The 14,963-nt window shown below is 40.8% G+C and overlaps 1 protein-coding gene across 2 annotated transcripts; it reads left to right on the top strand.

Annotated features, from left to right (window-relative positions):
* The first annotated feature begins 246 nt into the window (after positions 1-246).
* Positions 247-5,450, top strand: LOC134529321 (uncharacterized). Of its 2 annotated transcripts, none has more exons than XM_063363263.1 (3): positions 247-408; positions 511-592; positions 788-5,450. In XM_063363263.1, the coding sequence occupies exon 3, from the start codon at positions 3,090-3,092 to the stop codon at positions 4,014-4,016; it is 927 nt and encodes a 308-aa protein (XP_063219333.1). In that variant the 5' UTR covers positions 247-408; positions 511-592; positions 788-3,089; the 3' UTR covers positions 4,017-5,450. The 2 variants fall into 2 exon arrangements, with proteins under 2 accessions (XP_063219333.1, XP_063219332.1); XM_063363262.1 differs by having other exon boundaries at positions 788-5,449.
* The last annotated feature ends 9,513 nt before the right edge of the window (positions 5,451-14,963 follow it).

Raw genomic sequence — 14,963 nt, 5'->3', positions numbered from 1 at the left:
TAGTTACCGCGCACCGCCGCATGGAGCGTTCAAGTCGTCCTGCCTGCCCCCCTCGCCTGGCCCAAAAAAAAAAAAATAACAGATGCACGCGCACTTGCTATCATAATCAAATAGAAAAATAAATTTGTTTCATAATCAAATAGAAAAAATATTTTGTTTCATAAAAAAATAGAAATTTTTTTATACTTAATAAAACACAGAATATCCAATCACAACTAAATACAGAAATATATTTTCACATAAATAAAAAAAAGAGTAAATTACTATTGTAGTACATTTACGTAAAAAATATTGTATGTGTTGCAGGTATTCAGTGCTTCTCCTTGCGTCGAGCTACTCTCCAGTGTGATTTGCTTGGAGAACGCCTGTCTGCCATCTGGAGTTCCGTGCGGTTCTGCCACGTTTCCGGTCAGTACATAAAACATAAAATATTGACATCAGTGTCTTTGCGCTGTCTTGAAAAAAAAAATTTCGAGTGCTAAGCCAGGTGGTCTCTTTTCTATGTTACAGGTTCCTGTGTGCTGTACGGCGTTCCAGCCCTCCTCGCTGTGCGTGCGTGCAGTACACACAGAGACGTTCCTGTGTTCTTCTGGTGAGTTGAATTTAATTTTTTTTCATGCGTGTGTAGTTGTTTCTGTGTGCGTGTAGCTTTCTTTATGCAAGTGTATTTTGTTTGTGTGTATGTGTTTTTGTGCGCGCATGTGTTTGCGCGCGCGCGCGTGTGTGTGTGTGTGTGTGTGATAATTATGATGTTCTTGTTGCTATAATTTTTCCGTTGGTGTTACAGACTTCATCATGAAGAGGACCGCATCTGGAGTTCCCGTGGTAGCCGGCCAGCCTTCGACATCGGGAGCCCTCCAGCCCTCGACATCGGGGCCAGCACAGGTATGTGCACCAACACCACCAGGGCTTGGGTGTGCTTTCTGTGGCAAATTTTTTACTTCTACTCGTAATGCCAGACGGCACGAGAAAGTGTGTGCAGCTAATCCTGGCCGCACTGTTAACAACCAGTGCCATACTTGCGGCATGTCATTTTCACGAATGGATAATTTGAACCGTCATCTGTCAACTTGTGGCGGCACCGTCGAGCACAGCTCAGGCACGAGATGCCAGTTTTGCGGGCAGCAATTCAAATATAGCCATGATGCCAGATGCCACGAAAAGAGCCAGTGCCAATTCAATCCCGACCGCATTACATTTACATGCACTACATGTCAGGGAGAATTTATGCGTAAAGATACGCTGTTTGTGCACATCAAGACGTGCAAGGGCCTGGCTCCCAAGAGACGGTGCGTAGACGCGCCCTCTGGCCTGCAACAGCCCGGCCCCAGCACTCGTCCGCAATACGTGGCGAGTGTGCCCGACCAGGCTCGAGTAGACTTTGGAGGCGCAAGCGCCTGACCAGGCTCAGGTAGACTTGGAGGCAGGCGGTACCGGGTTCGTTGAGGTGGAGACTGCGTTCCGTCGCAACCTGAAGACGTATGTCGCAGAAAATAATGGTGCGACAAAAGACATTTGTACTTACATGGCCCAGATGAAGAATAACCTAATAAATCAGATAACCAATGAAGTCAATGAAAATGGTCCAGTAAAATTCAATATCTGGCTCGAGTGCGACTATGCAAAGCCTGCTCCCTTCGATGAAGGTGTCGACAAGAGAGCATTCAAGACAAAAAATATTCCCATATATGAGGTAAGCGAAATCGAGGAAGCAATTGATGACAGTATCCTGAAAATATGCAAGGAGGAGGAGGACTACGTCAGCAAGGGATCCGGGTAGACCTTGTCTGTCGTGAAGCGAATCCAGCTCCGCTTCAACAGGCTTGTCCCTCTTCGAGTCTCCTCATACATTGACCTGCCTGCCGCCATCAAGAACAGGAAAGCAGTAATAAATCCCATGAAAATAAAAGACAACGAGTGCTTCAAGTGGGCCATACTGGCGCGATATGTGGAGGGGGTACATGCTGAACGTGTGGACAAGAGGTACCACGACCAGGAGGGAAAATTTGATTTTTCAGGACTCGAGTTCCCTACCCCCCTCCACCAAATCAAAGTGTTTGAGCGAAACAACAAAGAAGTGTCTGTCAACGTCTACAGCATTGACGAAGCCAACAAGATCGCGCCGGTGCGTGTGGGGAAGGAGGAAAAACGTAATCATTTCGACCTCCTGTTGCTAACGTCCGAAGATAAGAATTCACATTTCAGCTATATAAAAAATTTCTCAAGACTCGTTCGGCCTCAGATCACTGCCCACAAAGAGAAAATACATGTCTGCAAGAGATGCTTCTCTTATTATCATGATTTGCCACGTGAATCAGGACTGTCAGGGCAGCAGTGTCTCGACACGCACAAGAAATTCTGCAACACCCATGCTCCTGTGCGCGTCGAGATGCCTAAGCCAGACAAGAACGGCCAGCCCCCAGTCCTGGAATTCAAAAACTATCACCACATGTCCAAGATGCCCATTGTTGCATACGCAGACTTTGAGGCTATGCTCGTGCCCATCTCATCATGCCAGCCGGACCCCAAGCAATCGAGCACTCATGCATACCAAAAACATGAAGCATACAGCTATTGTATATATGTAAAGGTCGACAATAGCGTGATCCCAGCCACGCTCACCGCCTCGCTGCCGCAAGAACCAATTCTATATAGGGGTCCCGATGCTGAGAAGAAATTCGTGGAGACCATTGTTGAAATCGGAAACCAAGTGAAGGACATTTACGAGACGAGCCTGCCGATGACGACGCTGACGGCACAGGAGTATGCCAGCATTGCCGCAGCCCATCAGTGCTGCTACTGCAATGCGGTATTTACCATGGGTAATTACAAGGTGCGAGACCATGACCACTTCAGTGGGAAGTACCTTGGCGATGCCTGCAACAGCTGCAATCTTCTGCGCAGGCGGCCCAAGAAACTCGTGGTTTACTTCCACAATCTGGCCCATGATGAGAAGTTCATCATCAAGAAACTGGGCTACGACAATAAAGAAATATTCATCATCCCCCACACGCAGGAAAAAATGATTACCTTCTCGAAGAAGCTGGGCGACAAGTTTTCAGTGCAGTTTGTCGATAGTTTTTAGGTTCATGGCTCACAGTTTGGCGTCCCTTGCCTCGTACCTGCCAGCCGACCAATTCACGGACACCATGAAATTTTTTACTCGTGACGAAATGGCCCTCGTCACGAGGAAGGGTGTGTTCTCGTATGACTATGTTTCCAGCTGGGAGAAACTGGACGAGCCGCAACTGCCACCACAAGATAACTTTTATAATATATTGAATGACTCGCACATAACTAATGATGATTACGAACATGCGAAGGCAGTGTGGGAAACATTCGGCTGCGTGACCCTGGGCGACTACAGCGACGTCTACCTCAAGACGGACGTGCTGCTGTTGACTGACGTGTTTGAAAACTTTCGTCGGCTGTGCCTGCAGACGTACGGCCTTGACTGCAGCCATTACGTCAGCGCACCAGGGTTCGCGTTCGACGCAATGTTGAGGCAGACGGGGGTACGACTTGAGTTGATGATAGATTACGATATGTACATGTTCGTCGAAGCTGGGATCAGGGGTGGGGTCGCGCAAGTGATAAAGAGACACTGCAAGGCGAACAACATCTGCCTGCGCCATACCTACGATCCCAGCCAACCATCAACTCATGTTGCGTACCTGGACGCCAACAATCTGTATGGGTGGGCCATGTCGTTGCCTCTTCCAGTCAGCGGCTTCAAGTGGGTGGGCGCTGATATCGACGTGATGTCGATACCTGACGAGGGGCAGACGGGCTACATCCTTGAAGTTGATGTGGAGTATCCGTCTGCCCTCCACAAGGACCACAAAGATCTACCATTCCTGCCCGTCAGCCAGTGCCCACCCGGATCGCGTCAAACTAAATTAATCACAACACTGGAATCCAAAGAAAATTATATAATTCATTTTAGAAACCTGAAACAGGCCATCCAGCACGGACTGAGACTCAAGAAGGTGCACAGAGTCCTCGAATTCAAGTAGCGTGCCTGGATGGAGCCATTTATTACGAAAAATACGTTGAAACGACAGGCAGCTACAAATGATTTTGAAAAGGAGTTCTTTAAGCTTGCCAACAACTCTTCTTTTGGAAAACTCTGTGAGAACAAATTTCGTCGGCAGCGTATGGAACTTGTATGTAGTGAAGGCAGGCTACGTAAAGTTGTGGCAAAGCCAGCGTTCCAGAACCGAACCATCCTTGATGAGTCTCTGACGCTGGTGAGACTACAGCAAGAAACCATCTTTCTTGACCGCCCAATATATGCGGGGTTCGCGGTCCTGGACCTGTCCAAGACGTTAATGTATGGGTTCCATTATGACATAATGAAAGAAAAATATAAGGATGACATCACGCTGGCGTACATGGACACGGACAGCTTCATATACGAGATCAAGACGCGCGACTTCTACCAGGACCTGGCCGACGATGCTGCGCTCCTGGACGAGTTTGACACCAGCAGCTATCCCATTGACCACCCCTGCTACTCCCCTACGAACAAGAAGGTAGTAGGCAAGTTCAAAGACGAGTGCAGTGGAGTGGCAATGGAGGAGTTCGTCGGCCTAAGGGCAAAACTGTACACCTACAAATACAATAGTAATATCACAAAAAGGGCCAAAGGTATACAGAAGTGCGTGGTGAGAAATAAAATATCGTTTGAAGATTTTCTCGAGGTCCTGGAGCAGCACACGGAGAAGCGCGCAAACGTCCGGTCCATACGTTCACATAATATGATATTATATACAGAATGCTCAAATAAATTAGCACTATCATGGCACGATGACAAAAGAATTATTTGCGAAGATGGAATTCATACATTACCGTACGGATATATGGACTGAATAGAAATATATACATACGTGAAAGAATGAGAATGCTATAAAGACTGAATGGTTTTTAATGAATTTTTTTTCTTCACATAAAAAACCTTATAACATGAAATGTTGAAACTTGCGTCTGTGCTCGTACGTTTCGCACAGGATTCTCTGTCGGGGTCCCAGGCTGCTGTGGGAGCCGAGAAAATGACCTTGACGGGAATCTGAACCGGAATGTGCGAGCACAGAGCCGGTGTTTGCCACTTGCTAGCCACTCATGTACCTGTTGATGATGTTGCACATAGCCTTCACCGTTGGATTTTTCATCGTTGGTTTCCTGAGTCCGCTCGTTGTAATTGTGTTGCACCCACACTGTTTCGTGGTGCTCTTTTTTTTTTTAAATTTTTTTTGCACCTAGATTTTTTGGTTTTCTGGTGCTATTTTTTCTTTTTTTGTTCATGCACCCACACACACACTGTTTCGTGGTGCTATCTTTTTCATTGATTTTTTTTTTGCTCCTACATTTTTATGGTTTTCTGGTGCTGTTTTACCTTAATTTTTTGCACCCACACTGTTTCGTGGTGCGATTTGTTTTGTTCATGTACCCACAATATTCGTGGTGCTTATTTGGTTGGGATGGAAGTGGTGGTGTTTTGCATCCTCGTCTGTTCACTAGGCGACTGACGTCACTAGAATGTGTCAGCTTCGCTGCGATATAGCATTTGTGGTCGACGATGGAGATTGCATTTTTTTTGGTTGGTTGGTTGGGATGGCAGTGGTGGTGTTTTGCATCCTCGTTGTTTTGTGGTGCAAGCATTTTCTTGGTTGGTTGGTTGGGATGGAAGTGGTGGTGTTTTGCACCTACGTTGATTTGTGGTGCAAGAATTTTTTGGTTGGTTGGTTGGGATGGAAGTGGTGGTGTTTTGCATCCTCGTTGTTTGCGATGCTACGTTTTTTTGGTTGGTTGGTTGGGATGGAAGTGGTGGTGTTTTGCATCCTCGTTGTTTGCGATGCTACGTTTTTTGGTTGGCTGGTTGGGATGGAAGTGGTGGTGTTTTGCATCCTCGTTGTTTGCGATGCTACGTTTTTTTGGTTGGTTGGTTGGGATGGAAGTGGTGGTGTTTTGCATCCTCGTTGTTTGCGATGCTACGTTTTTTTGGTTGGTTGGTTGGGATGGAAGTGGTGGTGTTTTGCATCCTCGTTGTTTTGTGGTGCTACGTTTTTTGGTTGGTTGGTTGGGATGGAAGTGGTGGTGTTTTGCATCCTCGTTGTTTTGTGGTGCTACATTTTTTGGTTGGTTGGTTGGGATGGAAGTGGTGGTGTTTTGCATCCTCATTGTTTTGTGGTGCTACATTTTTTGGTTGGTTGGTTGGGATGGAAGTGGTGGTGTTTTGCATCCTCGTCTGCTCACTAGGCGACTGGCGTCACTGGAATTTGTCAGCTTCGCTGCGATATAGCATTTGTGGTCGACGATGGAGATTGCATTTTTTTGGTTGGTTGGTTGGGATGGCAGTGGTGGTGTTTTGCATCCTCGTTGTTTTGTGGTGCTACATATTTTGGTTGGTTGGTTGGGATGGAAGTGGTGGTTTCATGCACCTACGTTGATTTTGGTGCAATACATTTTTTTTTTACACTGATGCGTTTTTTTACACCAATGCGTTTTTTTTACACTGATGCGTTTTTTTACACCAATGCGTTTTTTTTCACCGATGAGTTTTTTTACACCGATGCGTTTTTTACACCAATGCGTTTTTTTTACACCAATGCGTTTTTTTACACTGATGCGTTTTTTACACCAATGCATTTTTTTACAACAATGCGTTTTTTTTATGCATCGATGGGCTCCTTATGCCGATGGTGTCAAGACGATGGGCTCCTAACATCGATGGTGTCCTAATGATGGGGTCACTACGGTGGGCTCCTATCATCGATGGGGTCATGACGTTGGGCTCCTTACATCGATGGTGTCATGTCGATGGTGTCAACGCTGGACTGTTACGCCGCTGGGTTCCGCAGTCGTTGGCATGCAAGATTTCGGCGTTGTGTGTCAACGCTGGACTGTTACGCCGCTGGGTTCCGCAGTCGTTGACATGCAAGATTTCGGCGTTGATACATCGTTGTTACTGGTCAATTTCAGCATTTGTATGTGACATATGATAATTTAAGCACGTGCTTTGTGTCAATGTGTCATATGCTAGTTCTTTCTGGTAGGCTTGCATCGTTGTAATGGGCCACGGCTAAATAGAGACGTTTTTCATAAGTACTTGACTACATATGTGACCTATATTGCATATGGAGGCAAGGGGCTTGTGCGTGACCAGCCTGTTTAGCGGTGTCGGTCTCCAGCCCGTTCCGAACACAGAGAGCTGCGATGCAAGCTTTTTGTTTAAAATGACTAATATTCTGTTTAAGTATTTAGCAGGTGAGCAGTTGCTGGGATGGAGAGAGAGCTGGTGAGATGGAGAGAGAGAGACGGCGGGACGAGAATGGTCTGCTCGGAAGAGAGAGAGACCTGCGAATCTACACTCTCACACATGTCAAATAAAATATGGATATATATTTAATTGTATATGTTAACGAAAATATATCTGTAAAATTTTTGAACTTTGAGTTTTATTTCTATACTACTAATACCCTTAATTTTTAAATTGCTTATTTTTTATATAATTTATGCTTTAAAGTACATTGCTGAAAATAATGTAAAATGATTATTATATATTAATTTTTTTTTCGAAAGAGTATAATTAATAGACTTTACATCACAAAAAAATACAATGAAATAAAGGCGAAAAGAATAAAACAAATACATTGGTAATCATTTTTTTTATTTACATAATTCCATCACCCCTCACATCAGTCGATGACATTGGAAACAATATTTACAATTGCAATAAGGAATAAAAAAAATTAAACATCACTGTAGTAATAAGGATGCTCATAGAGCCACAGTTTCAGTAACTGACTATTACAATGTGCACAGTGGAAACCATTATAAAATTTATCGCACTTTTGAATTTGGTTTCGGTACATTTTTAACAGTTTGTTGAAGCCAGGACAGTTGCCTTGTTTACGTAGGTCAATTACATTGGCACTGCACAAATCACTCACAATACGTTTCTGTTCATTACCAAGGACGTAAACAACGTCGTCTTCCGGCTCGACGAGATCACGTAGCACAGATGTAAGTTGTTCATAGTCCACATCACCTTCATTCCACGAGAGTCCGTTCACTTCATAGGTCAGACGTCGGTTCTCGCGTTGAGAGAATCTGTCCAAATCCGACCAGACGCATGGAGGTTTAAAGATGTATTCGCTAGTCTTGACTTCGTCACCGCCAATGACGGACGTCACGGACAGTTGCTTCACTACAGGCCCCTTATGGGACGTAAGACACTGGACGTTGACAAGAAAGAGTGTCATATTGTCATTACTCACAGTTACGCATACGACGAGGCTGGAGTGACGTGGCTAAGGTGTTGGCTCTGCAGAAATGCTGGAGTAGTACCTAGATGCCGACTGTGGCACGGCGCTCAGGATCTAGGCTGATGCTGCCGCCGCCGCGCATCTCGTCGCATCTTGCACCACGATTTCATGTGCGGTGTGTCGGGGACGCTGGAGCTTCCTCTGTCGCACTCGGTGCATGGTAGACAGTCTTGGATGTCTGGGTCTAGCTGCAGGTACACTGGCAGGAACTTGTACACGTATCTTATCTCGTACGGGGCGTATACCAGGAGAAACTCCTTTGGTAGATAAGGTAACTCCGTCTCCTTATCCAGTGCCGCAAGCGTGCGCACTTTACCATATGCTAAGATGGCCAACAAGATCTTTGCTCCGCTCGCACAACAAGCAAACATCGTCTTTCCTTCAGGATGGGAGCGACTGCAAAACTGACGGCTCCCGGGTACTGCAGCCGGTATTTATACTTTAAAAGGTAGAATAGGGGTGAGGAGGAGGGTAGGGGTGGGAATGATGGTAAAGTGAGGGAGGGAGGGAAAAAAACTAGAGTAGTGGTGGAGGGTGGTTATTACGATGAAAAATAATAATAAAAATAAAAAGAGGTGGTGGGGGAGGGGCGGAGCGTCGTGTGCGTGACAAAAATAATTTTTTTTTTTAGAAGGGGGAGGGATTGTAAGTTCGTATATGCATTGGTAAAAGTGGCGGGGGTCAGTCTGCTAGCACCCACCTAGGGGGAAGGATCGGTCGCCATTTTTATTTTATTTGCACTCGTCGGGTTCGAACCGAGGACTCCAAACTCCGAGTCGTTAATGTTTGTTTTTTATAAATATTTTATTAAATTTATATTATTTTGATTTTTTATAATTTTTAAAAAAAATTTCATTAAAATCGGATAATAAATAAAAAAGTTAAAGATGGCGGCCGTAACGAAAATTGCAATGGTGACTTCATCATTCAAAATGGCGGATAACACATCGTCGGAATTTTCTAGAACACAATGACGTCATCCAAAATGGTGGATCCAAGATTGTGGATCCAAGATGGCGGATCCAAAATGGCCGCCGGGGTCAAGGTCAAAGGTCAAGGTCACAACCATCCAAGATGGCCGCCGTGACGTCACAATCCAAGATGGCGGTCGGCTCCTCAGGCTCCTCAGCCAGAAGCCAGTCCCAGTAGCCCCATTTCTATACTACTACGACTGTTAGAGACAAAAGACATTTTTTGGAAACCAAATACTTTTAGAGCCTAAGAATGTTGAGAAAAAACTGATGGAGCCAATGACTATTAGAGTCATGACTGTTAGAGCCAATGACTTTTGGAGCCAAAAGACTGTAGGTGCCATAGACTGTTGGTGCTATAGACGGTTAGAGCCATAGACTGTTGGAGTCATCATATCATATAATGTAAATCGGAAATCGCATCTAATGAATTGTATGTTCGTGAAAATTTACGTCCTTTTCGTTAAATGTGCTTAGTCAAGCTTGTATTATCGTATTTTACTGATGAGATCATATCACACAAATTTAAATTTTCGTCCAAATGAGCTTCCTTTTAGTCAAATGTGTGTCCTGTGCGTGTCTGTGTGTTGTGTGTATGTGTGTTGTGTGTATGTGTGTTGTGTGTATGTATGTGTGTTGTGTGTGTATGTGTGTTGTGTGTATGTGTGTGTGTTGTGTGTGTATGTGTGTTTGTGTGTTAATTGTGTGTACTTTGTGTCCATTGTGTGTCCATTGCATGTACAGTGTTTGTACTGTGTGTCCATTGTATGTCCTGTGTGTGTTCTGTGTGCTCGTTGTATGTACTGTTGGTATTCTGTGTGTACATTGCGTGTGTGTACTGTGTGTGTATTGTGTGTCCATGGTGTGTACTGTTTGTGTCCATTTTGTATACTATGTTTATTGCGTGACCTGTCTGTGTACTGTGTGTCCTGTGTGTGTACTATTAGTCAATTGAGTGTACAGTGTGTATATTGTGTGTTTATCGCATTTCCTGTGTGTTAATTGCGTGTCCTGTATGTTTACTGTGTGTGCATTGCGTGTACTGTGTGTGTTCTGTGTGTTCATTTTGTGTACTTTGTTATCTTGCGTGTCCTGTGTGTACTGTTATCCACATGCGTATACTGTGTGTGTACTGTGTGTCTAATGTGTATACTGTGTGTTCACTGTGTGTACTGTGTGTCCACTGTGGGTATTGTGTGTGTTTTTTGTTGAATGTGTGTCGTTTCGTTGAATGTTTGTAGTCAAACCTGTAGTAGCTCTGAATATTTACTGGTTTAAAACTCCTTGGTTTTTATAAATCATTATAATGTGTTTCTTGGTCATTTAGTAAGCGTAATTCCATTTGTCTAGTTGCTTCTAATTGGTTTTATCGATTCTTTAGGTCTGACAGTTTTAAGATTTTGTTTTGACTGCTTGAAATATGTAATATTAGCTATGAGGCGAAGAAGTTATTGTGGCTCGGAGAAGTATGGCCTAAACGTCTGTCATGACATGACATGGCATGACATGACTTGGTCTCGTGGTCTGTAGACATTATATATATACGGGTTTCAATTTATTTAATGCATTGAAAAATTACACCTTCAAATTATGCACAGAGACCTATTATTTATATTGTCGGACAGGTATCTTGTTTAGAATCGTTTTTCGTAGCGATAATAACTAACTCTACAAATGGTAATGGGAAACAGAATATTTTTGATTTATAGTTTTAGTTACTCTTATCACTGGTAGAGAATCGAATCAATCGGTATTTTTATAAGGGAATTTTTTTATGATTTTTTTGAATTTCTGTTTGAATTTCTAGGTCAGTAGAAATTTCCAAGATATTGTGACTATCATCTTACTGGATGCTGGTAGATAAAGAACTTAAGTAGCTTTTTAGGATTTTTAACATAATTTATTAAAATAAATTTAATCTAAAAATGTTTTTTTTTTGCATCGATCAAGTATAGAACCAAGGATGGGAATAGATAGAAACAATTATTATTTTAATGAGTAATTTTTTTGAATGATTTTTGGAATTTTTCTCCAATTTCTAGCTTAATAAATACACATTTGAAAATGTCGGCCGAGACGGCCGACAATATGGCGGGCGTCACAGTAATAATAATTTATTACTGCACTCTAGTGGGTAAAAATTAAACTAACATGGCAGTAGTGCATTATAGCAGAAAAAAACAAGATGTCAGCATCTTGAAGAAGAAAAAAATATGCCAGCCTGAAGCAGACGAAATCAAGATGGCGGACTTGACGTCATACTAGCCAGCGATATATATATCTTAGCATTAGTGGTGGGAGGTCAGTCTGTCGTTGGCTTTCGTGGAGGAAGGATCTGTCATTTTTATTTGTCCTCACTAGGTTCGAACCGAAGATTTATAGCTTCATGACGTAAATAAATTTTTAAAATAAAATTTAATCAATTTTTTAAATAAAATATTTTCCGATTTTTTTGGATAATAATTACAGATTTTCAATATGGCGGACTTGGCATCATAATCTAAAATTGCAGAATGTATTTATTAAAATTTTTGTTAATTTTTTTTAATAATTCTAAAAGTTTTCACAATTATAGCATAAAAATACATATTTTCTAGATTACACTCATAACGAAAAGTGCAACGCTTGAGAATTGAAGATGACGGGTGTAACATAAGCAAGGATTATTCTAATTTTTTTAAAATTGAATTGTTTTTAAGATTTTTATATTCTTATTAATTAATTACATGTTTACTCTTTTTGGGAAAGGAACCGAGGACCGAAATAGATAAAGTAACTAAACATTTTAAGTACGTAATATATTTGTTTTATATTTTTTATAATTTTCTCGGAATTTTTTGGTTAAAAATTAAATAGTTTCAAGTTTACATTTAAGGTCATTGTCATCCAGTATGGCCGCCAGAGGGTTATTTGAGGCTTGTAGATGCGGACTTAAAGCTTCTGTGCGGAATTTTGGTTCTTTTTAAGGCAAAAGTCTTTTGAGGTTTTTAGAATTCCGAATTTTGAGGAATAAAAGGGGAAAATTAACATTAAAACAGGAATTTTTTTTCGCGAAATAGACATTTTTTGGGATTTTTTGGCGGAATTGTTTTTCCGAAATACTGGAAAATTTGGTGGATTTTGGGCAAATTTTGAGTCATTTTTGGCAAAATTTGACAAATTTTGAAGATAGTGTCAAGGTAAAGGTCTTTGGTTAAGGTCAAGGTCATCCAAGATGGCCGTCGTAACGTCACAATCCAGATGGCTTTGGCAATCTTCAAACCACATCCTGAATCCTGGTGCCGGACTAGCTAAGCTATACTACTTACAAGTAAACATAAAAATTTCATTTGAAATATAAGATACACTTGGTGGGTAATTGAAAAGTCGTAAACATCAAAACATATAATCCATCTAACAGTGAACTTGCATCTGTATCATAAATTCGTAACAAGGACATTGTTTAGATAGCCAGTTTAAAATAATACCTTTATTTATAGAAAAAAATTGTCAACTGTTTAAGCCTATGCCTACAAAAATGCATTTTCTCGAGATCGGCTATTATAAAAAATTAAATTTTACAATTCATAAACTTTGTCTTTCTTGCTTTGTCTTTATGCGCGAATACATTCAATTCTGCCAATTTATAGTTTTAAAAGGAAGTGCAATACTTTATTTTATTCACATTTGTTCTTTCACTGTTATTTGGGAAACCATATTACACACAGTTAAGCATTTTCTCATTTCATATTATCAAACTACCATTAAAACTCATGCTAGATTAGAGTCAATATCGCATGTAGTAGGTACTCCTTAAGTGACGTATGTGCGCAGAACGAGAAAACATTTGTCCGCGAATTGGACAGTCCCATATACTAGGCCATGCACCAACATAGCAGTTAGCCCTCACCCAACGTATCTTCAGGTAGTTTTGGTCTCTTGATTATTTTGAGGTTTTCGATATGTCGTGTTTCCATTTGGAGACATTCGTTATTCGCTTGTTCCGTCTATCGAAATAGTCATATTTTGTTATTGATGAAAAGTTTAAATATTAATATAATTTAAACAACGTGAGTCGTTAAAATTGTAGACTACATCATTTTTTTTAAAGATATTCTCAGATTACCCAAAAATGTTAAAATGTAGAATATATATAATACATTAATGGTTTTAAAAGTTAATTAGTGTTAAAGCTAACCAAAATGTTACCACATCGAGCTTATTTACTTATTTAGTTCACCAGCATACATTATAATTTCAAAATTAGACAGTAAATAACTCCTCGTGACTATTTCGGAGGTGGAGTTTTGGGTTTAGTGAAATAATTTTTGTATTTTATTTGAATTCGCTCTAGGAAACAGTTAAATTGTTGTTCTCTTTAATCTGAAGATACATTAAAATACAGCATAAACCAAAGAAGCCTATTTGTTTTCATTTGAGTGTTGAAATCATGTATTGTTAGTATTTGTGTGATTTTTACGTATGCTATTAGCCCACTTGGCACCCTAAAATGCGAATAATCTTTGAAGCTAATCAGCTGGTTTGAAAATTTTTTAATAAAGATTTTACTTGACGTCGACAACGTAATTAGAAACGGACACACATTTGAAATATTCTGCTCAGATTTTGCGTGAGGTGGTTTCGCGAAACGATGAAAAACAGAAGTAAGAATATGAACTTAAGTCCTTTCGATTGCGAGTCCCACGATTTAACGTTTCGACACATCGCTCGGTGGTTTCAGGTAAACTGAATATTATTAGAGCCATTAATTTATTTTAATCAGTAAGACTTCCGGACTTAAAGGTGCCCTTATTATGTAAATTGTCAAAATTTTCGCTTCCAACCCCTTCTAATATGTTCTGTCAAAGTTGGAGGTTTATGACGTCACCAAAAAATATCACTAGCGCAGCCATGTCTGATTGACAAATTGGATGACTTGAGTTTTCTTAAAATATATTGCATTATGAGTGGTTCTAAATAATGCAATCAGCAAATCAGTCGTGCCTATCGAAAACGGATATTACATCCATTTCCGACACAACGAATCTTTAAAATGGCGAAGAACCATGGGCGATTAAAGAGGTTATAAAAGTGAAATAACTAAAATAATGTGGAAATGAATGTCGTATGTGAAATACTTTTATGTGTGAAAAAGAAATTATGTTTCTATTACTATAAAACATCATCGAACATTTGTTTTTATAATGTAACGAATATTATTGTGAGTCAAATTTATATATGTTTAAAAAAATTTAAATTACAAAACTAGCGTAACAATTTAAAAAACTTACATACAGCCCTGTGATATATTATTTAATTTCAAAATGAGATTGAAATTGAAAAGCTTTAGCTAGCTTAGACAAAAAAAACCTTCGATATTGTGACACGAATTAAATCATATTTGAGGTTATCTGTACAAATTTATTTAATGGAGAAAATTGGAAGCCATTTTCCGGCCAATACTATCTCGCCAACTCTATTGTCAAATATATTGGAGACAAATATTTGACAGAGTGATAGGGCCTTAAGCGTTGTAATCTGGAAAGAATTTAAAAATTGGGGTGTTATTAGGTAAATAGATTTTTTATTTTTGCAAATGTTACAACATCATCTCGCTCAGAATATCTGCGTAATGGAGCTTACTAGCTGCAGCTGCGCTATCATGTGTTGCGCTATCATCGCAATT

This window comes from Bacillus rossius, chromosome 2, assembly GCF_032445375.1.
Source record: "Bacillus rossius redtenbacheri isolate Brsri chromosome 2, Brsri_v3, whole genome shotgun sequence".
Lineage (NCBI taxonomy): Eukaryota > Metazoa > Arthropoda > Insecta > Phasmatodea > Bacillidae > Bacillus > Bacillus rossius.
This window is presented reverse-complemented; position numbering and strand designations above follow the sequence as displayed.

What these genes read in the sequence shown, in the direction of transcription:
- LOC134529321 (XM_063363262.1), top strand. Translation starts at nt 1,898, where the DNA reads ATGAAAATAAAAGACAACGAGTGCTTCAAGTGGGCCATACTGGCGCGA.